At 48.0% G+C, this 21,849-nt stretch overlaps 4 protein-coding genes and 1 long non-coding RNA gene across 9 annotated transcripts; 2 read left to right on the top strand and 3 right to left on the bottom strand.

Annotated features, from left to right (window-relative positions):
- Nucleotides 1–378: 378 nt before the first annotated feature.
- Nucleotides 379–2,501, bottom strand: si:ch73-345f18.3. Of its 2 annotated transcripts, none has more exons than XM_047018724.1 (4): nucleotides 2,337–2,501; nucleotides 1,779–1,869; nucleotides 1,465–1,686; nucleotides 379–1,262 (listed from the first exon to the last, which is right to left on the bottom strand). In XM_047018724.1, exons 1-4 carry the CDS (start codon nucleotides 2,391–2,393, stop codon nucleotides 871–873), a joined length of 762 nt encoding a protein of 253 aa, XP_046874680.1. In that variant the 5' UTR covers nucleotides 2,394–2,501; the 3' UTR covers nucleotides 379–870. The 2 variants fall into 2 exon arrangements, with proteins under 2 accessions (XP_046874680.1, XP_046874679.1); XM_047018723.1 differs by having other exon boundaries at nucleotides 379–1,265; nucleotides 2,337–2,491.
- A 348-nt stretch (nucleotides 2,502–2,849) lies between these two features.
- On the top strand, nucleotides 2,850–7,769 carry klhl7 (kelch-like family member 7). Its single transcript, XM_047018656.1, has 12 exons — nucleotides 2,850–3,258; nucleotides 3,365–3,467; nucleotides 3,564–3,657; nucleotides 3,818–3,942; nucleotides 4,240–4,415; nucleotides 4,628–4,802; nucleotides 4,917–5,059; nucleotides 5,171–5,411; nucleotides 5,806–6,007; nucleotides 6,237–6,334; nucleotides 6,430–6,613; nucleotides 6,710–7,769. The coding sequence occupies exons 1-12, from the start codon at nucleotides 3,124–3,126 to the stop codon at nucleotides 6,873–6,875; spliced, it is 1,842 nt and encodes a 613-aa protein (XP_046874612.1). The 5' UTR covers nucleotides 2,850–3,123; the 3' UTR covers nucleotides 6,876–7,769.
- Nucleotides 7,770–7,813: 44 nt separating this feature from the next.
- aste1b (asteroid homolog 1b) lies at nucleotides 7,814–12,373 on the bottom strand. Of its 4 annotated transcripts, none has more exons than XM_047018638.1 (7): nucleotides 12,313–12,373; nucleotides 11,636–11,886; nucleotides 11,218–11,484; nucleotides 10,049–11,127; nucleotides 9,712–9,922; nucleotides 9,349–9,532; nucleotides 7,818–9,200 (listed from the first exon to the last, which is right to left on the bottom strand). In XM_047018638.1, exons 2-7 carry the CDS (start codon nucleotides 11,871–11,873, stop codon nucleotides 8,861–8,863), a joined length of 2,319 nt encoding a protein of 772 aa, XP_046874594.1. In that variant the 5' UTR covers nucleotides 11,874–11,886; nucleotides 12,313–12,373; the 3' UTR covers nucleotides 7,818–8,860. The 4 variants fall into 4 exon arrangements, with proteins under 4 accessions (XP_046874597.1, XP_046874596.1, XP_046874594.1 ...); XM_047018639.1 differs by lacking the exon at nucleotides 12,313–12,373 and adding an exon at nucleotides 12,008–12,091; XM_047018641.1 differs by lacking the exon at nucleotides 12,313–12,373 and having other exon boundaries at nucleotides 7,814–9,200; nucleotides 11,218–11,350; nucleotides 11,636–11,728.
- A 239-nt stretch (nucleotides 12,374–12,612) lies between these two features.
- smarcc1b (SWI/SNF related, matrix associated, actin dependent regulator of chromatin, subfamily c, member 1b) lies at nucleotides 12,613–19,717 on the top strand. Its single transcript, XM_047018636.1, has 28 exons — nucleotides 12,613–12,983; nucleotides 13,213–13,332; nucleotides 13,466–13,551; nucleotides 13,700–13,781; nucleotides 13,912–14,004; nucleotides 14,239–14,308; nucleotides 14,435–14,504; nucleotides 14,599–14,674; nucleotides 14,778–14,903; nucleotides 15,062–15,144; nucleotides 15,245–15,351; nucleotides 15,441–15,500; nucleotides 15,583–15,620; nucleotides 15,720–15,835; nucleotides 16,053–16,124; nucleotides 16,270–16,383; nucleotides 16,487–16,640; nucleotides 16,984–17,094; nucleotides 17,264–17,323; nucleotides 17,480–17,738; nucleotides 17,836–17,916; nucleotides 18,001–18,050; nucleotides 18,174–18,294; nucleotides 18,376–18,515; nucleotides 18,594–18,728; nucleotides 18,865–18,997; nucleotides 19,214–19,300; nucleotides 19,499–19,717. The coding sequence occupies exons 1-28, from the start codon at nucleotides 12,816–12,818 to the stop codon at nucleotides 19,576–19,578; spliced, it is 2,892 nt and encodes a 963-aa protein (XP_046874592.1). The 5' UTR covers nucleotides 12,613–12,815; the 3' UTR covers nucleotides 19,579–19,717.
- A 154-nt stretch (nucleotides 19,718–19,871) lies between these two features.
- On the bottom strand, nucleotides 19,872–20,601 carry LOC124466839. Its single transcript, XR_006955998.1, has 3 exons — nucleotides 20,459–20,601; nucleotides 20,145–20,272; nucleotides 19,872–20,013 (listed from the first exon to the last, which is right to left on the bottom strand). It is a non-coding gene; the product is annotated as an uncharacterized LOC124466839 (long non-coding RNA).
- Between the last annotated feature and the right edge of the window lie 1,248 nt (nucleotides 20,602–21,849).

The following is a 21,849-nucleotide window of genomic DNA, read 5'->3' as shown; positions in this document are numbered from 1 at the left end:
ACAGATATATAAGCCAATAGTGTAGCAGATTTAAAGATCGCCTACAAATAATAGCCAATGACTTTAGCCGCTGGGGCGTGTTTTAATAATTTCCACGATTATGGTAGGTTGTCGCTGTCATTGCTGTTTGACAGTTGACTGAACAGAGACAGAGCAGAAGACCACCAGAGCAGGCCTTGAACTCTCGCTCAACAAAAAAAACATAATTGATGTGATTGCATAAGTAGTGAATGAGTGAGAGACATTCCAAAAGTACACTACGTTACACATTTTTACAGAAATCACTTTAATTGAAGTAAAAATGCATGTGAATGAAATTATATCAGATATTATAGAGCACTTTCTAAATGGATAAATAAATGCACGGCCATCCAGTTAAATGGAGCGGAATTAACCTTTATTACTCAGACATTAATCCTTCAACTCACGTAGAGACAAATCAGCAGCTTCACACGCAGTAGGTTTCCTGAACAGGAAGGGGGCTGCATACTTAATTATCTTAAAAGGTTAACAAAAGAACAACACTGTTCTTAATTAGTAATTAATAAAAAAAAGTGACAAAAATGTAAAATAGTAGTAAAAAAATTAAAACTCCAAAAATGTAAAGTAAAATCCAGTGTCACGTGTGACTCAATGTGCAAGCTGTGCTATTCAACTGAAAAAAGTTGCAGTTTTTTAATCTATGTTTTACACTGTTAATTTATGTTTTTGATGTTAATCAATAACTTAAGACAGAATCTGTCCTTGTAATCCATGTACACACATCTATATTAGATTGAGCCACATTAGTGTGTGTGTGTGTGTGTGTGTGTGTGTGTGTGTGTGTGTGTGTGTGTGTGTGTGTGTGTGTGTGTGAATGTGTGTGAGGGCCTAGGTGCTAGCCCCTGCTATCTGAGCGGCCTCAGAAAGGACCTCTCCAGCCTGTTTTCTGTATCCTAGCGACAGCTCTTTTGCCCTCCTCACTTCTTGCATGGTCTCCTTCAGGTTCTCTTCCAGACGACACTGCTCCTGATAGGTTGGTGCTGCTTGCCTCACCTGCTCCGCCATTCGCTCCTCACTACGCAGCAGCCAGCCAGTCAGCTCCTTAAGTTTGGTTCCAGAAGCCACTGTTGCTTTGGCACTTTTGGATACCCCCTTCAGCACCTCTTGAGCCAATCGCAGACGAGGAGGCAGTGACAAATCTGGTTCAGTCTCTGAACTCAGAGGAACCACAGTGAGGGAGAAGTCATACCCCTTTATTTGTACAGTAATCCTGTATCTGTCTTCTGGGGCAGGACGGATATAGAGAGAGATGGAGAGAGATGGAGAGAGATGGGGAAAGAGGGAGAGGTGGAAAATGAGCAACACTTACACAGTGAGAGATGAAGACACTGAGAGAGCCACCTCCACTTCGTTCAATATGAGTAGGCATGCGTGTGTGTTTGTGTGCGTCTATGTGTCGATGTGTTCACAAGTGTCCCTCACTATTTTCCTCTATGATCCTCTTCACGCATTCTGTCAGAGACAGGGAGTTGTCATGGTTACAGCCAAAGGCCTGTCGCAGTTTGATGATGTGTTGAGTCATGACCTCAAAGCGCTCCTGTTGCTCGTTAAAGGTCTCCGCAGTGTCAGAGAATCTCTGGTCCAGCTCCTGAACACACACCAGCCGTAGCGCCAACCTACCGCTCCGACTCTGGGTTTGTGTGTCTGTAAAAAACAAACACTCACAGATATGGACAACACAGGCACACAAACAGAGACACACTGTACTGTCAACAACACAGTTATTAAAAACGGACCACAGTGTGCTGGCCGAATCTGTCGAGCTGACTCTGGTTTGACATCTTCTTGATTTCTGGGAGTAGTGCTGGGCTGAAGCAGGGCCTGCCTCTAAAACACGCACGCACACACACACACATACATACATGTACACAGAAAAAGAAGGAAAGTCCATTTAAACACATGTAAAAAGAGAAAGAGAACAGAGTCAAAATGTAAACTGTTATAGTTTATTCTTTCATTATGCAGTTGTATTTACATTACACATAATCAGAGATGTGGCAAAAGTGTGGGTTGACGCACTGTACCTACAATATACAAACAAAAACAAGATCTGACGCATTTAACTTTAGCTCTCCGCTCTTAAACATAAGAAACACAGCGTCATTTTATTGCAGGGTCATCTTAATTCCATAAACTATGAATACCATCCATTGTAAATACAGTTTAAGTGTTTCTCTTCTAGTACACAAACAACGTCAAACTTTTGTCATAGACATAAATATCCAATGCAGTTGCCAATACAAATTATGTTACAAGTCTCATGATGTGCTTGTTTTCGAGTGTATTTCTCATACCTCATTGTTGTTCTCAGAGGGAGCGAGAAAGGGACAGCAACAGAATAGAATAGACATTTTGTCGCTTGTAGCTTTTCCAGTATCCAGGTCAATTCTTCTGTGTCCCGCATTCCTGGTGACGTCAATATCATGAGACTTAAAGAAAAGTTTTCCTCGTAGTACAGTAACAGGTAAATTGCGGAAACAAAAAAAAACGTCCAGGTGAGATGTGTAGTGTGGAAAGCAGACAATTGGTGTCGCCAGCGTGCCAAAAATGTACAGAAGTTTGTATTCTTAAATGTTTGTTTTTTTTGTGTGTGTGTGGGGGGGGGGTGGTTATCTTTAAACGATTGTCCTTTTGTCTATTTCATTTTTTGCTATTGAACACCATTATAGATATACATAAATCCACATTAATATAAGACAATTTAATGCAATCGGGAAGAAATTAGCACACCTTCCAATTTACCTGAGTGGAAGAAAATGTATTGCCTAAAAGTATCCACTAGAGGGCAATACTGCGCCATATTTCTACTTTGACTACTAACAAAGAAAATCCGAAGAAAATAGAAAGTGAATACTAAACCACACACAGCACACGTAAATAATTTACAGACTATATTTAAATAGCTGTGGCAGCACCAACATTCAAAGGTTTGTGTTTTAACGAACTATCTTAACGCTGACCGCTGCTTGCTCTAAAATTTATTTGCAAGGCACTTTCTACTTGAAACAAAGCTAGCTAACGTCAGCTAGCCAACTGGTAGACCAAAACAACCACTGGCAGCTGTGTTTTGGGCAGTGGGGTATGACCAGCATGGCTTCCCCGACCGGGGAGAAGGCGTTAGGGTCTAAGAAAAAGAGCGACAGGAAATTTGCTGCCAAAGAAGAGTACAGACAGCTGTCCAGCATAATGGGAGTCATGAACAACATGAGGAAACAGGTTAGGGAGGCACTGCTTGCACATCTGCCAAGAACATGTTTGTGTCAAGAAAGTAACATTTGGTCACATTTGTCTTGTTCCATGTGAAAACATATTGTGTGTGCAGGGCACCCTGTGTGACGTAACCTTGGTGGTTCAGGGGAAACACTTCCCAGCTCACAGAGTGGTGCTTGCTGCTGCAAGCCACTTCTTCAACCTTATGTTCACTAGTGAGTACACACACACACACACACGTATGACTTGTACACTGTCTCTCATCAGGAAATAAAATAAAATTCTCCCCGTTTCTCTCACTCCATCTCCAGCCAGTATGATGGAGTCTACGTCCCACGAGGTGGAGTTGAGGAGTGCTGAGCCAGAGATCATTGAGCTACTGGTTGAGTTTGTCTACACCGCCAAGTAAGAGGCCAATACACATCTGACTGTTGCCCTGTAAACTTACTTGGAAATATGCCAAATTAAACATGCCTGTTTAAATATGGAAATAAGCCCCCAAGACCGATCTAACATAGAGCTGTAAGAAGTAACGTGTGTGTGTGCGTGCGTGCGTTTGCATCAGGATCTCAGTGAACAGCAGCAACGTCCAGTCACTGTTGGATGCCGCCAACCAGTACCAGATCGAACCAGTCAAGAAGATGTGTGTCGAGTTCCTCAAAGGACAGATTGATGCCACCAACTGCCTTGGTGAGAAATGAACCAGCTACTACAACACACTGCCAGAGGCCTGGAGTCATCTGGTCTGTTAACTTCACTCCCTCAGCGAGGAGGACAGGGTGACAGGGTGACAGATAGGGTTGAGGAGCGGGATTGAAACTGAAGATTAAAACCCTGGTCAAGCAGCATAGTGCAGATGCACAATCCAAAATATGATGTAACCTCTACCAAGTGCATTGTCCCCTGTCAGTATGCACCTGGGTCTCTCCTCCAGCAGAAGGAGCTGCAGGAGCTGCTGTCTGAGGTCTAAGTGCTTGTCTCCCGTAGGTATCTCCTCCCTGGCCGAGTGTCTGGACTGCCCCGAGCTGAAGACAGCTGCTGATCACTTCATCCACCTCCACTTCACAGAGGTCTACAAGCTGGATGAGTTCCTCCAGCTGGACGTGGCCCAGCTCACACACCTGCTGCACCAGGACACACTCACCGTCCGGGCTGAAGACCAGGTCCACGCTCACACACTCACACACACACAAAAGTAGGCATACTGTCACTCTCCTCTGTGTCTGTCATGGACCAGGTCTATACACATGCATAGACACCTCTCTCTCTCTCTCTCTCTCTCTCTCTCTCTCTCTCTCTCTCTCTCTCTCTCTCTGTCTTATTAACTGTCTAGTGACTATTACTCCCTATCTCTCTCTCGTGTGTGTGTGTCCAGATCTACAATGCGGCGGTGCGCTGGCTGAAGTACGATGTGGGGAACAGACAGACGTTCATGGTGGAGGTGTTGGGTAGTGTCCGCTTTCCTCTGGTCTCCAAAGCCTTCCTCTCCAAGACTGTCCAGGCAGAGCCTCTCATACAGGACAACCCAGAGTGCCTCAAAATGGTCATCAGTGAGTAGACACACAGACACACACAGACACACACACACCCAGACACAGTCATGCTCACCCTCACACACACCCACGCAGACACAGCTAACCCCCCCCCCCTGCGCTGGGCGCCAGGTGGGATGCGCTACCACTTGCTGTCTCCAGAGGACAGGGAGGACCTGGGAGAGAGCAGCCGGCCACGCCGCAGGAAGCACGACTACAGGATCGCTCTGTTTGGAGGCTCCCAGCCCCAGTCCTGCAGATACTTCAATCCCAAGGTGTGCACACACACATACAGTATGTACCTATACAGTATATATATATATATATATATATATATATATATATATATATATATATATATACACCCTATGTCCATGTGTCTCCAGGACTACAGCTGGACAGACATCCGCTGCCCGTTTGAGAAGCGCAGGGACGCCACGGCCATCTTCTGGGACAACGTGGTCTACATCCTGGGAGGTTCTCAGCTCTTCCCCATCAAGAGGATGGACTGCTACAACGTCGTGAAGGACAGCTGGTACTCCAAGCTGGGCCCGCCCACCCCCAGAGACAGCCTGGCTGCCGTCGCTGCTCAGGGCAAGATCTACACCTCGGGCGGGTCGGAAGTGGGTGAGTTGGAGAGGCCTACCACGCCTCCATGGTTTAGTCACCTGCTGCGTACTGTTCGCTGTAACTGCAAGTGTATGTCCATGCCTGCTTGTGGAGCATCTGGTCTGGATCACCTGCCCCATAGCCGGCCTGTGATGCCCCACAGCCTGCCTGTGATGCCCCACAGCTGGCTTGTGATGCCCCACAGCTGGCTTGTGATGCCCCACAGCTGGCCTGCCTGTGATGCCCCACAGCTGGCCTGCCTGTGATGCCCCACAGCCTGCCTGTGATGCCCCACAGCTGGCCTGCCTGTGATGCCCCACAGCCTGCCTGTGATGCCCCACAGCTGGCTTGTGATGCCCCACACGCAGTGTTGCTGGGGCTGCCTCGACTTAACGGCGTGTGGCCTGTGCAGGGAGCTCGGCGCTGGACCTGTTTGAGTGCTACGACACGCGGACAGAGAGCTGGCAGATGAAGGGCAGCATGCTGATGCCGCGCTGCAGCCACGGCTCCGTGGAGGCCGGGGGCCTCATCTACGTCTGCGGGGGCTCTCTGGGGAACAACGTCTCCGGCAGGGTGCTCAACAACTGTGAGGTGTACGACCCCAGCACGGCCCTGTGAGCACATGCGCGCACACACACACACACACACACACACACACACACACACACACACACACACACACACATACTGTGTATATGTATGTAGTGGCAAGCCACAGAAACACACAAACATCCAAACACAGATCAAGTATTTACACACGCATATACACATACTGGACATACAGAATCTGTCTCTGCCTACATCTCTCACTCTCCCCCATCTCTCCCCACTCTCTCTACACAGATGGAGGGAGCTGTGTGGAATGAGAGAAGCCAGGAAAAACCACGGCCTGGTTTTCGTCAACAACAGAATCTACGCTGTGGGAGGGCAGGGTGCACTGGGTAATTGTGTGTTTGTTTGTTTGTGTGTGGGTGTGTGCGCATGTGTGTGTGTGTGTGTAACAGTGGATGTGAACGCAGGTGTTATTGTGTAACAGGGGGGCTGGACTCGGTGGAGTACTACGACATCGCCACTAACGAGTGGCGCGTTGCCGCGACAATGCCGTGGCGCGGGGTGACGGTGAAGTGTGCGGCGGTGGGCGGGGTGATCTACGTCCTGGCGGGCTTCCAGGGCGTCGGGCGCCTTGGACACCTTCTAGAGTACCACACTGAAACGGACAGGTGTGTTTGTGACTTCCTGATCTACTGCTCTCGTTTTGGACGTCTTTGATCCGCTCTCGAACATACGCGTGTGTGTGTGTGTGTGTGCTGCTCCAGATGGGTGACCTGCAGTAAGGTGAGGGCGTTTCCTGTCACCAGCTGTCTCATCTGCGTGGTCGATACGTGCGGAGCCAACGAGGAAGAGACGGACCTCACACAGTCGCACCGCCACGCCCCCCCCGGGCCACCGGCCGCTACGCCCACCTCAGCATCATCCTCCTAACCCAGACACTTCCTGTCAGTGTGTGTGCGCGTGTGTGTGCGTGTGCGTGCGCTCCTCACCCTCATGCAGTGAGAGCTGGTGGATGGGCCCCGCTGATGTGATTTTTGCTGACTTCTCAGCTTTCATATCCTCTTTTAATAGGGAAATGGGTTTGGAGTCCTGGATATAGAACTTGGTTAGAGGTGGCTGGAAAAGTTTAGAAACTGCCAAGGGTAACATTTTAGTCTCAGGAATATGTTAGGATTAACTGGTAATCCAGTGAAATGGTTGATTTTAGACATGTATGTGTCAGTCTGGCTTTGAATGTCCTTCTTGGTGATTCATTTTATGTTGGGGCAGGTTTTGTTACGATGTGTGTACTGCTGGGTCAGAATGTTCAAATAATGGAAGGTTTAAAAGGTGCAGGTTGTGCTGCTGCAGATGTGTGTTTGAGTAACACCTGCTAAACCTCCAATAACAGGGCTGGATACTAAGCTTTGGACAGTGTTTTTTTAACAGTACAATAAATGAATGGATGAAAAGTTCTAATCAGTGATTAGCCTTGCAGAATAAAAGGTTAGACAAATATTAATTTACAGTATGTGGTCTGGGTGCATTGGTGTGATAAATAGCTTGTAGTTTGAACAAATGAGCCAGTTAGAATACAAAGCATCCAGTTTGGGGCCTAGGGTGCCTTCCTAGGCAGAGTTATGGGCCTGACAAAAGGGCAAAGGCGAATATGGTCCAAAAAATCTCAAAATCCACAGGGTGCAGACCATGGGCTCAGACTCTCACACTGTGCCCCGGGTTTGAATCCAGCTCGGGTCATTTCTGCATGTCTCCCCCTGACATTTCCTGTCAATCTCAACTGTGTCTATCTTATACAGTCAATAAATGGCCATATATATATATATATATATATATATATATATATATATATATATATATATATATACAGTCAGCTCTGAAAGTTGGCATTTAAAAAAGGATGGCTATTGAAAACCTGATCCCCACAGTTAAGTATGAAGGAGTTGATGTGATGTTTGGCTGTTTTTCCTCCAAAGCCCTGGGCACCGTGTTAGAGTACAAGGCACCATGAACTCCATGAAATACAGATAATCCAAGTGACTCTGGCTGCCTCTGACAGGAAACTCAAACTGGGTTTTTGTTGGATCCATCAGCAGGACAGGGATCCTAAACATGTCCACATCAAGAAATACATGGTTAACTGAACACAATCAGTTTGCTGCCATAGCTATCTCAGTCTCCTGATCTAAACACCATAGAAATGCTGTGGGCCGAGCTGAAGAGAGTGCACAAGTGAGGATCTAGGACGATGGATGATCTGGAGAGATTCTGTCAAGAATGCTCCAAGATTCCTAGCTGTGTAGTCTCCTATCTTAATAGATATTAAGGAGAAGACTAAGTGCTGTTTTATTGACAAAGAGAGGTTGTACAAAGCAGGAAATGTAGGGGGGCCAATAATTGTGGCACACATGGTTTCATTAAAAAGAATCAAACAGACTCTTTTTCCTCCAAAATAAATTAATTGAAGGTCGGTTCTCTTTTTTTTTCAATGTGACATTGATCTAAATTACAAAAATTGTTCTAACATTTTTTATTTATCTTTGCCAGGGGTGCCAATAATTCTGGAGTTGTTTGCATCTTAAAAAAAAACAATACAAAGTACAAAATCTATACCGGTTCTAAAAATTGAGACTTTCAATAGATTTATACATTTCATTACAATATGAAGAAAGCTGCATAAAATAGAAGACCAAAAGAGGTGGTTGTTTAGATGACTTGAGCTGCTATAGAAGCTAGTTCACAGTCAATAAAAAGGCTTCAGTTTTCTGTCTCCTCTCCTCTGCAGAACATCATCTGCTTTTCCCCAATAAAAGCTTTACATGCTACATAAACCCCTCACTGAAACTGACAAGTTAAAAATAATACAGGAATTTAATCCTGGAGAAGTTAATCCATTTTAAAAAAGTGCATTGTGAATATCATTCATAATTATCCTCTTCTTCCTCACTCATCAGCAGAGCAAAGCGGTTGTTGATCTCCTGTGTGGGAGGACCTCTCTGTCCACCTCCTCGTCCTCCTCTTCCCCTTCTTCCTCCTCGTATCCCCCTCCCTCTGCTCCCCTGCTGACTCCCCCCCCTCCTCCTTCCCCTCTCTGATGAAGAAAAGGAAGGTACGGTTCCAGTGTTGCAGTTCCCCACTGCAGCCAGCAGGGTGCAGTAAAGCTGCCAAGAGTGAGGAGCCCCGACCAGGAAAGACTCAGCAGGGCGACCTCCCTTGAGACAACGAACTAAGCCATGCACCAAAGTGCCACTGAACAACCTGGGAGGATGAGGGACAGAGAGATAATAGAGGAGAGAAGGGTGGGACAGACACAAAGAGAAAACATTTGTCGTGGGCCACAAAAATGTTTTTGTCTGGACAGCATGATTTCTTTACCGTTAGAATGATGTGTGTGCCTGTATATTACCAAGCAATGCAGGGTTCTGGCAGGGGGAGAAACAGCACCTGGTTCAGACAGAGCGTGCTCCAGAGGCAGGCTTGCCATTGGCTGAAACTGTGAGCTACTCCCATATCCAGGCCACGCCTCTCCCCCTGCCGCATACGCTGTCGTTCCAGGCCCGCCCAGATGCTTTGCTCTGCTGTCTGGCGAACTGGCAAGATATCAAGGAAAACGACTGACCATTTTTTTCTTATGACCAGTGATAATTTGTTTTATCTTGCATTTCCAGAGAAAAATATTGAAAATGTGTTTGATTCCCAGAGTGCATTTGGATAAACACACCCACACCCACTTTAACAAATGTACACATGCTGTGAGTAACGTGCATACCTCCAGGCTGGTTGTTGCGGGCCACCTCCCCATGGATCATGCCCAGCAACAGAGCCTGTAGCTGGGGCAGAGAGGGAGCAGAGCTTGCCTCTCTCATCCAGAAGCCTGTTACAGCCACAGGCAGTCTAAGGTGAGGAGGCACCCCAGTCAGGGCTGACGTGTTCACCCTCAACACCTCATACAGGACCCCCAGTCGCTGAGGGAGAGGAGCCTACGACAGGAACCAGACACAACGACAGTAACTAATTTTAAAAGTTTTTTTTTTAAAGGATAGTAAAACCTGAATAGTTGCCTGGAGAAAACAGAAAAATCGACATCTGGCAGTTGCCATAGGTACCTTGTCAAGAGTGTCCAAGTGCAGCTGGGTCCTGGGTGGCTCGGACTTCACCTGACTCCGCCTCAGGTTCAGCTCCTGCCTGTCATACTCCTCCACATAGACAGGGGGCGGAGCACTCCCGCCACCACCCGCCCCTCCTCCTCCACCACACCCCTGAGCTCCTACCTGGTTCTCCTTCCCCCAACACCCCTGCTCCTGCCCACGACCCAGACCACCCTGACCAACACCCCTCCCTCTCTCCCCCTGCCCCCTCCCACCTCTCTTTCCTAAGCCCCCTTCTTCCCTTATATTTTTTCCTTGGCTCAGAGCCTCCTTGTTGCTGCCTCCTTGTCCACTACTTCTGTTTAATTCCCCCTGCTTGGCGCCCTCTGGTGGGTCCCCCTGAAGGAGGATCCCATACAGAGCCTGCCGTATGGGTTGTGCGGTGCAGTGGCTGCTGGGTAGTCGGCTGTTCTCCACCTGTGGCATGAGTAGGACCCTTCTGAGCATCAGGACGTCCAGCAACATTGATGACAGCGCTCCACGCCAGGCTGCCCTGGAAAACCACTCCGGCGTGGGGTTAGAGCCAGCACTCTGCCCCCCTAGTGGTACCTCCAGACCTCCTGAGAACCACCGACCCAGAGAGCTGTGTGGGGTGAGGTGGTATTCCTTCATACCCTCCAAGAGGAGGGCGCTGAGGTCATCGCTCCCTCCTCCACCTCGCCCTCCACCTCGCCCTCCACCCCTCCCCCTCCCACCTCCCCCCATCACCCTCCCCACCTCCTCCAGCGCCTCCCCTACCCCTCTGAAGGAGGACAGCCAGATAATGAGGCCCTCGATAAGAGGTGGGGGGGTCTTCCGATGTCCCCCGTTCCCCCCCGCCCTGCTCAGGTGCAGCAGGGAGAGGAGCGTGTCTGTGCCCTTGGGCGTGGCATAGTCGTTACCAGCCAGCACGGCGCACAGAGGAAGCAGCTCTCGGTTCATGCCACCGAAGCGCTTGCACAACCTGTTAACGGTGTAGCAGCGAGCGGAGATGAACCGGTCGGGGCCTTTTCCATTCACGTTAGTCCACTGGAAGAAACGGAATGGCAGATAGCCACCTAGGCAAAGAGAGAAGGAAGGAAGGATGAATAGAAACTGTTCATGAAGGCCTTGTGTACATCAAGTATGCTACACCGAGCAGCACCTACCTGGCAGGTCAAAAATGAAAAAGTCGCTGTCATTGGTCAGAACTGGACAGCCCCACTCATTGGCCAGACAAGCAATTTCCAGGTCTGCTTCAGCCGGGCACTGAACCAATGGTACACCTTGCTGGGAGAGGACCTGGACGAAGACACGACTGGTGAGGAGCGGGAGGACTGAGGCATGGCGACCGTGGGCCAGAGAGTCCGCCTCTTTGATCTTGCTCTGCAGGCGCTGCCTCAGGGTGGAGAACTTCTTATCACTGGCATCCATACCTCACAATGACAACCAGAATTCCACAGATACACTTTGACCTTATTCAGTCAACCACTGTAATAAGTCAATTTGTAATATGTACAAAGTACAAATACAGTACAAAGTATACATGCATTTCAGTTCATGTTAGCTAAAGTGGAAAGTCCCTACCTCCGTCCAGCACCACGTAGGGCTGTATCCTGCAGGCAGACAGCGCTGACAGAAACTCCGAGAGCAGGCCAGAGAAAGCATCATAATCTCCTCCATGTTGCTGGTCCAACCCATAATTAAAGTACAGACGAAAAAACAGACTACATCCGTCGATGATCAGCCGACTCTCCTTGAACCTCACGTCCTGAAAGAATTCTCTGTTGCCCTCCACATAGCTCGTCAGACCATGCACCCCCATACAGCCAGATAACCTGAAGTCAGGGAGGGGTGACAAAGGAGAAGCCAGGTTAGATGCGCTGCTCGTAGCCTACTGTTGAGCTCTTTGGGCGTCGTGCAATGCTTCAAGGGTTTGGTTATCGATTAGAGATGCACCTGCATACTGTAGAAATGCTCAAGCCAATTTAATGTGACTTCACTTAGTGTTTTGGTATTAGTTAAACTAGCAATAAACCACCTGCAGGTCCTAGTTACTGTTTGACAGTAACTAGCTGTCAAAGTCCGTGTTTGACAACTGTACTTAAAATATGTTTCCTTAAAAACATGAATCGTGAAAGGCATGTACACTTCACGTGGTTAGTTAAACAGTATGTCAGAATTACAACAGCTACGGCTAACAAACTTGGTCTGATAAGAACATAAACAAACTTTCTCTAGTTATATTTTTCCTAGTTCCTTACCCGATGGTTTCGACAATGGTTCTCCCATGTGTACGGATATTTCCGCTAGGATTGTACTTGTTAGCTTCAAAATAAAAGCCCGGATTTCCACGAGAACATACCAAAATGTTTTTCTTTAAAGGGACAGGCAAAAATTAGTGGTTTTTCTTTTTATTGTAAGGCAGCTACTGAAAATCATTGTAAAATCACTCAACGAACAAACGCATTTTATAAATTATGTGTATTTCAATAATACTTTATTAATAGTAATTTATTTTGAAAGGACTGAATCACAAATAACCGGAAATCATGTTCCCGCATTGTAGGTACATTCGTTTTGCTCAAATGGTGATGGCCTTGTAGTTGCAGACTGTGAAATAGAGTACGATCTGTACACCGCGGGGCAGCACGGGAATCCTAACTTTTATATTTCAAAACTGCCGTGGGTTGCGCAGTTAGCAAGCGGGTAGGCTGGCTAGCTTGCATAATTTATCCGTTATTCAATCCAATAGCAAACGTTAATAATGGCAACAATGTCTGGTGGACCGATCCCCGGGCCCAGCCAGTCGGGCAGTGGTACGGGAATGTACCGGAAAAGGGATGGCAATCCGCCTTCAAAATACTGGGAAAGCCCAGAGATCCTAGCGCAGTTGGAGGTGGTACGACAGTGGATTGGAAAACACTACAAAAAGGTAGCTAACTAGCTAGCTATTTCTACAGTAGTCTAGCATGTATGGAAACATGTCTGGTTGGTTGGGATCCACAAAGCACGCTGTTTCGGGAGCTACTGATTGTGCGTAGCGATGATCGTGAGTAGGTCCTTGGGAACTTGGGCCTAGACTCTGATACTTTAGGTAGAAGACTATTTTGTGGGGCCAAATTCAAACGGTTATGTGAATGTGTGCGTGTCTGTCTTTGCAGTATGTGCAGGTCGACCCTCCCACCTGTCAAGCCCTGTCTTCTTTGACTCTGCAACTTCTGCAGTTCCAAGAGGACACCTTCGGCAGACAGTCTAACAACCCCACACTCACAAAACTACCCGTGAGTGTCTATCGTGCACCGCACTGCCAAGCCACATTGATATTTAAAGTGTTCCTCGGACGGCAGTTATAAATGGGTCTAGCGACCTCTAAGCCGAATGTGTACGTGTACTACGAGTGTTTTTGTTCCGCAGGCGCGCTGCTTCCTGGACCTCGGAGCAGGAGGAGGACTCTGCCACATCCTTGGCTCTGCCTACAAATTCAGAACAGAGCAAGGCTGGTGAGTGACGATTGAATCGTAGTCCATAGGAAAATTTGCATTTCGTTTAAAAGGGACAATTGCATGGTATGTTTTCATTGAGCTCACTGTAGACCAACAAACTTTCACTGTTGCCCCATTACTCCCCTGGCCTGGTCTTCACCTCTAGGCGTAGATTTGATCTGCAGAACCCGTCCAGAACAGAACGCAATGTCGAGATGTTTGTCACCCTGGAGAAGACTCTAGTCCAGGTATCTGACAGCTACACATGCAAATCTCAACATGACCAGACAATATGAATCAAGGAAGTTGGCAACCGAGGTACACAGGTGTGAATGCAGTTAAGTAACCATAAGTGTGTGTGCGCACGCTCATCCACAGAACAACTGCCTGTCCCAACCCTTAGTGTACCTGGATTCAGATATGGATGCAGACCTGGCCGGCAGACTGAGTGACATTGTCTTAAAGCATCAGGTAAACTCTCACACTAGATTCCACACACAGAGACAGGAGAAGGGGAGGGTGGGGGGCGGGGGGGGGGCTGAGGGTGTGGGGGTCTGAGGGTAGACGACTGGGTGGAAATCTGTCTTATTTGTCATTGTCTTGTTGTAGTAAACGGTCCACCAATTTTTTGTAACAGCTGCACACTTATCTCCAGCCAGGTTTTGAGTTGCAAAGGCATCTGGGTAATGTAGTTGTCTTTTGCAGGGCTCTCTGACTGAAGACCACAGCCAGGCCTCTCATCATGTCTATCCCTCACTAGCCTCCACTGACCAAGGTGTGTGAGTGGGAGAGAGAGAGAGAATGTTTGTGAGTGGGAGTTATATTTAGCAACCCTGTGTGTTTATTTTGTAATAAACATCCTGTTTATTATCTGTGTGTGTGTGTTTATCCTATATTTCAGATGAGTGGGTGCGTCCTGTCATGCAGAAGGACAAACATGTCCTAGTACACTGGGGCATGCATCCTGACAGGTGAGATACACAATACACACACACTCATGCACACACTCACACACACACACAGTCACAGGCACACTACCTATTCCCAAATGTGCGTGTCCTGCAGCTACGACGCCTGGCTGTCCTCCAGTGATGTGGAGGGAGATGTAGAGGAACAACCACTCCCCGAGAGACCCTGGAGGGTGAGCACACACACACACACAGAGCACCTTGAAATAGAAAGAGTTAATCATTCTTAGTTGGTCAGCATCTTATACCTTTTGGCAATTGTGTGTGTGTGTTAAGGTACATGCGGGGTGGGTGTTGGACACTGATGTCTTCAACGAGTGGATGAACGAGGAAGACTACCACGTGGACGAGAGAAGCACTCCCCTCATGCTCCGCAAGCGTGTCCATCTCAGAGACCATCAGGTGTGTGTGTGCGCATGTTTGTATATCGCCACCCTACCTGCCTGGGGTTGTAAATACATTTGTAAGACCACTGTATGAGAGAACAAGGAGTGATACTGCAGAAGAGACTTACCTAAGCCATTCAGTAAGTGTTCTGACCCCCCCTCGCCCCCTCGCAGGACCGCAAGTCAACCCCATCAAAGAAAAGACGACGCTCCCCCTCCCCCCCCACAGAAAGCAAGAAGAAAGGAGGGAAGAAAGGGTGAGTCACTTCATGCCGTACATGCAGAGCATTCCCACCAGCCTATAGCGTCAGAGAAGGGGCATGTCTAATCATGTCTGACCCCGCCTCTCGTCTGCAGGAGGAGGCGTGGCCACCAGGAGGGGGAGCAAAACGAGGATCTGACCAAAGACATGGAGGACCCCACCCCTGTGCCCAACATGGAAGAGGTCATCCTGCCCAAGAATGGTACGCACACACACACACACAGCTTCAGTGCGGAGTGTGTGTGCTGCCTAATGTTGATTTCTCTCTCTCTCTGTTTTTCCTGTCTGCAGTCAATCTGAAGAAGGACAGTGAGAATACGCCTGTCAAAGGAGGAACCATGGCTGATCTCGGTGTGTGTGTGCACGTGTGTGTGTGTGTGTCTTAGAGAGAAAATTTATGACTTGCTCTCAACATGTATTTTGTTTATTTCAGATGAACAGGAAGATGACTTCCCACTTCCTGGAGGAAGGGTAACCGTGACATCACTTCCTCCTCAGCCTATCACAAGCAGTTTCCAGTCACACTGCGATGGCATGAGGACTAAGACGTGTGTGTGTGTGTGTGTGTAGGAAGATGAGGAGGGCAGGGGGGAGATGTCTCGTCTGTCTGAAGGAGAAGACAACATCACAGAACAGACTCATCACATCATCATTCCAAGCTACTCCTCCTGGTTCAACTACAACAGGTAACCACACTCACACGCTGTCTCTCAAACACACACATTCTCTCTCTCGTGCACACTCGCACACTGTGTTAGTCGCAAATGTCACACCTTTAAGGAAGAGTTCATGATGGTGTGTGAGGATCCAACTTCAAGTTGTGTGTGTGTATGTGTCTACGTGTGTGTGTCTACGTGTGTGTGTCTACGTGTGTGTGTCTACGTGTGTGTGTCTATGTTCCAGTATTCACCAGATTGAGAAACGAGCCCTGCCTGAGTTCTTCAACGGGAAGAACAAGTCCAAATCTCCAGAGATGTGAGTACCTCAGGACTAATGTACACACACACATACACACACACACTGTAACTCAGAACTATTCAGAAGCAATTCAACATATTTCTGTATGGCTGAGTATATCATGGAATTGTGTGATTTCAAGTTTTGGGGGTTTGTGTCGTAGATACTTGGCATATCGTAACTTCATCATCGACACCTACCGCCTGAACCCCCAGGAGTACCTCAGCTCCACATCCTGCAGACGCAACCTCACTGGAGATGTGTGCGCCGTCATGAGGTGTGTGTGTGTGTGTGTGTGAGCGAGTGACCGAGAGATGTCATGCAAAGCTTCATTTGTGTGTATATGAAAGAGAACAATGACGGTGTGTATGTGTGTTTAGAGTGCACGCCCTGCTGGAGCAGTGGGGGCTGGTGAACTACCAGGTGGATGCAGAGAGCAGACCCCTCCCTATGGGCCCCCCTCCCACCCCCCACTTCAATGTCCTGGCTGACACCCCCTCTGGCCTGGGCCCCCTGCAGCACAGACCTCTGCAGGTAACACACCGCTGTGTCCTCCTGACTCTGAACCTCCTGACTCTGAACCTCCTGACTCTGAACCTCCTGACTCTGAACCTCCTGACTCTGAACCTCCTGACTCTGAACCTCCTGACTCTGAACCTCCTGACTCTGAACCTCCTGACTCTGAACCTCCTGACTCTGAACCTCCTGACTCTGAACCTCCTGACTCTGAAGCAGCAGGCTTTTAGGGATGGTAATCCTGTCATGGGCGATGTGTGTTTCATTTCCCCAAGCTCTGTATTTTGACTCCAAATATCCTTTCACCCAGTAACATCCTCTCTCCTCTATCTCTGTGTCTCTTGCCCTCGATCTCGCCCAGGTCTCCGCCTCTCAGCACATGTTGCATTTCCCGGAGCGGAGCAGAGACAAGCCGTCAGACATTCAGAACTTTGGCCTGCGCACCGACATCTACGCCAGGAAACACCCCAAGGTGAGACACACACACAGACACACACTCCCCTACACTTGCACACACACAGGCTTGCAATGCCACAAAACGTGCACATCTCACCCAATTGAGGCCTCTTGAATGTGGCAGCTTGACATCAACTAAAAAACAACCTCTCTCTGTCTCTGTCTCTCTCTCTCTCTGTCCTCAGAGTAAGGGTGCGAGCGCAGGTAGGGAGTGGACAGAGCAGGAGACACTCCTACTGCTAGAGGTGAGCCAATCAGCAAACAAGAAATCATCCTCTTCCACCAATGAGGAAAGGAAGTATCATTCTATGAACATTGACTCCCACCAATACCACCTAATCTCCATTCATCCATCCCTCCCGCTCTCCTTCCATCTCTCTTTCTCTCCTCCTCTCTCTCAGGCCTTGGAGGTGTACAGGGATGACTGGAACAAGGTATCGGAACATGTGGGTTCTCGAACCCAGGACGAGTGTATCCTTCACTTCCTTCGTTTGCCAATAGAAGACCCGTATCTGGAAGACTCCTCCTCCTCCCTGGGCCCATTGGCCTACCAGCCTGTGCCTTTCAGCCAATCAGAGAACCCTGTTATGAGCACCGTGGCGTTCCTGGCTTCCGTGGTTGACCCGCGAGTTGCTTCCGCCGCCGCCAAAGCAGCGCTTGGTTAGTGTATTGTGTGTGTGTGTGTGTGTATGTATTGTCTATGTAAGAGTGTTTATGTGACCATGTGTGTGTTTGACCTTTACTTTCTCTTCTCCAGAGGAGTTCTCTCGTGTGCAGGAAGAGATGGTTGAGAGAGATCTAGAATCCATTTCTGTCTCAGTTCAGCATGAAAAGACAGGTGAGGGATTTGTATGTGTGTGGTGATGCTAAGTGTGGTGCAAACAATATCCATATCCAACTTAAAACTCCTCTTCTCACTTAGAATTGATGGATTCGGACAAAATGGAGACAAACTCCCAGCAGCCCCTGCAGGTGACACCACACCCCTGCTTACACTAAAACCTTTTGATTGATTGTGTTGAGATTGTGATTGTGCCATACTTATCCTTTACTCCTTTGTAGAATGTACAGTGTATTTTGTGTTTTGTGCACCAGATCACAGGGACAGTGGATGGACAGAATGTTCCAGAGCTCAGCGTCGGAGAGATGTCAGAGGGAGACCGGGTGAAGAGAGAGAACGCTGAGTCAACCGTATCGGAAGAGACAGACTTACAAGGTGTGTGTGTGTTGCTCACGTTACATACAAGATAATATGTGTGTTGTGTTTATACTGATGGAATGACTCCTGATCTTGCAGTCCGGGTGGAGGAGGAGGGTGTGCTACGAAGGGTAGGACAGGGGGAGGAGACCAGACCTGGAGGAGAAGTGGAGGTGGCCGAGGCAACCGTCGCCACGGCAGCAGCAGCAGCTCTCGCCTCAGCCGCCACCAAGGCCAAGGTAAGTCCCACCCCTTCGGACAAGTACGCTGGCCTATCAGGAGAGAGCGAGAGGTTTGACTGGGCTGCTGTGTTGTAGCACCTGGCTGCCGTGGAGGAGAGAAAGATCAAGTCTCTGGTGGCTCTGCTGGTGGAGACCCAGATGAAGAAGCTGGAGATCAAGCTGAGGCACTTTGAGGAGCTGGAGACCATCATGGACCGTGAGAAGGAGGCTGTGAGTCTGACCAGCTGTCTGCTCACTAATGCATCTGCTCCCAGGGATCCAGTATGATGCTGTCATGGAACCTTCTTTAAAGCGATCTCCGTTGTGATGCGCCCTACTCTATCTGTGTTTGTGTGTGTGTGTGTAGTTGGAGCAGCAGCGTCAGCAGCTGTTGTCAGAGAGGCAGAGTTTCCATGCGGAGCAGCTGAAGCATGCAGAGATCAAGATTCGCCAGCAGAGGGAGCAACAGGGAACGGCACCGTACTCACTACAACATTCAGGTCTGCCAGCTCACTCATACACACACAGTGTTGGTAACAACACCACACCTTTCAAGATATACATAAATAGCACATACCATTCCACGCTCACCACACACACACCCACACAGCAACAACATCACACCTTTCAAGATATTAATAGCAAACAAACACACCTACCTGCAGACAGTCACAGATTTGGTTAAGTCAGTTCTTAACTCCTACCCACCCCTACAGGCCAGTCCATGCCCGGTCGTGTGATGGCCGGCGGGGGAAATGCCCAGAACATGGCCCCTCGCCACCCTGGAGCCCCAAACGGCATGTGTGAGTCCAGCGAGATGCTAAAAGCTCTTTAAAATGACCTAGACTTCATCTTAGACACACTTAATCACATACCCTTCTAGTTCATCTGAGATGGTGTCTACTAGATGCAGTGCACAAGCATCATTTAACTGGTAGAGGCTCTGAGCCCAGCCCTGTGAGTCACCACAGCAATGTTTTCTTCTCCTCTCTCCGTCTCAGACCCTGCCGCCACACAGCCTGATGGGATAGCAGCAGCCCAGGCAGGTCCTCCAGCTTCACACCGAGGAGGAGACTCATGAGACACCGCAGTCTTCACCAAACACACTCGCTCTTTCTGTGTATACTGTCTGTGGCTCCGCCTGTTGGATGACTGTTGCATATCTCTGTCCAGAGTTGTTGATCTCTGCTCAATAAAGTTTGTTTTATATTAAACAAATATATTTTGAATCTCCTGTTATTTCTAAATGAGGTCACCTCATTTCATTAGTGGCACTGTGTTTATTTCACAAGCAACCCTTGTTTTAATTTTAAATAACTTCATCTACAGTACAGGACTGGTTTTACTGCATTCCTAAAGGTGAGTCAGCACTTGAATGAGTCAACAGTTAAGGACGTTTATTGCTTTTATTTACTCCAATGTTTTAGTTAAAGTGGCCATGTCCGCACACACATCCATAAACGTCTGGCCACAAACATGGGATGTGGTCATCGGTGTATTTGACGTATTTGATGTCCTGAAAAAGAAGCTTTAAAAGTTTAGCAGGCCATCTGTACCTTCAATTATGTAATGATGTGAAGCGAAATCACACCTCAGATCAATCATCATGTCCCACATCACCACTCACACTCCACAGACATGACTTACCATTATTTCTTTTTAAATAGTATACTGTTGTAGCCCCAATTGCCACAATTCCCAGTATGAGGAAAGGGGATACGCTTGCAGTGGCTGCAGTAATCAATGCTCCCCCGATTTTGACCTTTAAATCGGTGCTGGAACCAAATTAATTAATCGTCAAGTAACCACCACATCTCATTATCTCATAATGCTGTAGTACAATACTGTCCTATACTACTATAGCCTAATAAAGAGCAACCACAGTGCACTATTCTGTTATACTGATATCTCATCCAACTGTTTTTAAGTTAATACTTTTTTCTTACTTATAAATCACTTACAGTTCCATATCTATTGTTTCCAAGTATTTGTTGCCCTTTGAAGCTGTTCTGTTAAATGTGTAAGCCACTCCGTCTTCAAGTCTCTTACTCTGTATAAGCTGCAAAATGATCAAGTGATCAGGATGTCTTAGTTTCATTTTCAATTTCAATTAAATGTTTTTGTGTTGAGTTACAGTTGTCACGCCCTCCACTTAAACCCAGTCTGTTCCCTGTCTGTCTGATTCCAGGCTCCGGTATTCCAGTCCATCTCTTCTGTCTTACCCGTCAACCCGACACACCTGCCATCCATCGCTTCATCAACCCTACAGTATTTCAACCCTGGTGTTCCCTCCACTCACCTCCGGATAGTCTGCTATGTCTACACAGTCAGTCATGTTTGGCTACATTTACATTTATTCATTTAGCAGACGCTTTTATCCAAAGCGACTTCCAAGAGAGAGCTTTACAAAGTGCATAGGTCACTGATAATAACAACAAGATAGCCCCAAAGCATTGCGGGTAGCCAAAACAAGAAGCACACATTGTGAACAACCAAAAAATAAGTGCTAAAGGGAAGAAACCATAAGAGCATGTAGTTAAGCAATTTACAATTAAACAACATGAATCTCTAAGTGCAAGTGTACCTGTAGGAGAGCAATAAAATAGGATGAACTAAAATAGAATACAACAGTTTAAATCAGCTACCACTAACCAACAAGAGCAACAGTCAAAGCAAGAGTCATTGTGATCCTTGAGGAAACTAGCATTGGTTTCAGCAAACCATTCCTAAGTACCGTTGTACTCCCGGAACAAGTGTGTCTTGAGCCTTCTCTTGAAGGTGGAGAGACAGTCTGTGTCTCTGATGGAGGTGGAGAGTTGATTCCACCACTGGGGGGCCAGGCAGGAGAAGAGCTTGTGTTTGGACTGGGCGGTCTTAAACGGTGGGACCACCAGGCGGTTGTCTGAAGAAGACCATAGGTGGCGGGTGGGGGTGTAAGGCTGCAGGAGAGACTTGATGTAGTCGGGTGCAGTCCCATTCACTGCTCAGAAGGTCAGTACCAGGGTCTTGAATCTGATGCGGGCCGTTATGGGTAGCCAGTGGAGGGAGATGAGGAGCAGGGTAAAGTGGGAGCATCTGGATAGATTGTAGACCAGGTGAGCCGCTGCGTTCTGAATCCTCTGAAGAGGGCGGTTTGCGCATGCTGGGAGACCGGCGAGCAGCGAGTTGCAGTAGTCCAACTTGGAGAGGACAAGTGCTTGGACAAGCAGCTGGGTGGAGTGCTCAGACAGGTATCTCCTGATCTTCCGGATGTTGTAGAGGGTGAATCTACACGACCGGGAGACCGCAGCAATGTGGGCCGTGAGGGAGTGCTCATCATCCATGGTAACCCCTAGGTTCCTGGCAGAGGATG

The sequence above is a fragment of the Hypomesus transpacificus genome, chromosome 4 (genome assembly GCF_021917145.1).
Source record: "Hypomesus transpacificus isolate Combined female chromosome 4, fHypTra1, whole genome shotgun sequence".
NCBI classification, from domain to species: domain Eukaryota; kingdom Metazoa; phylum Chordata; class Actinopteri; order Osmeriformes; family Osmeridae; genus Hypomesus; species Hypomesus transpacificus.
This window is presented reverse-complemented; position numbering and strand designations above follow the sequence as displayed.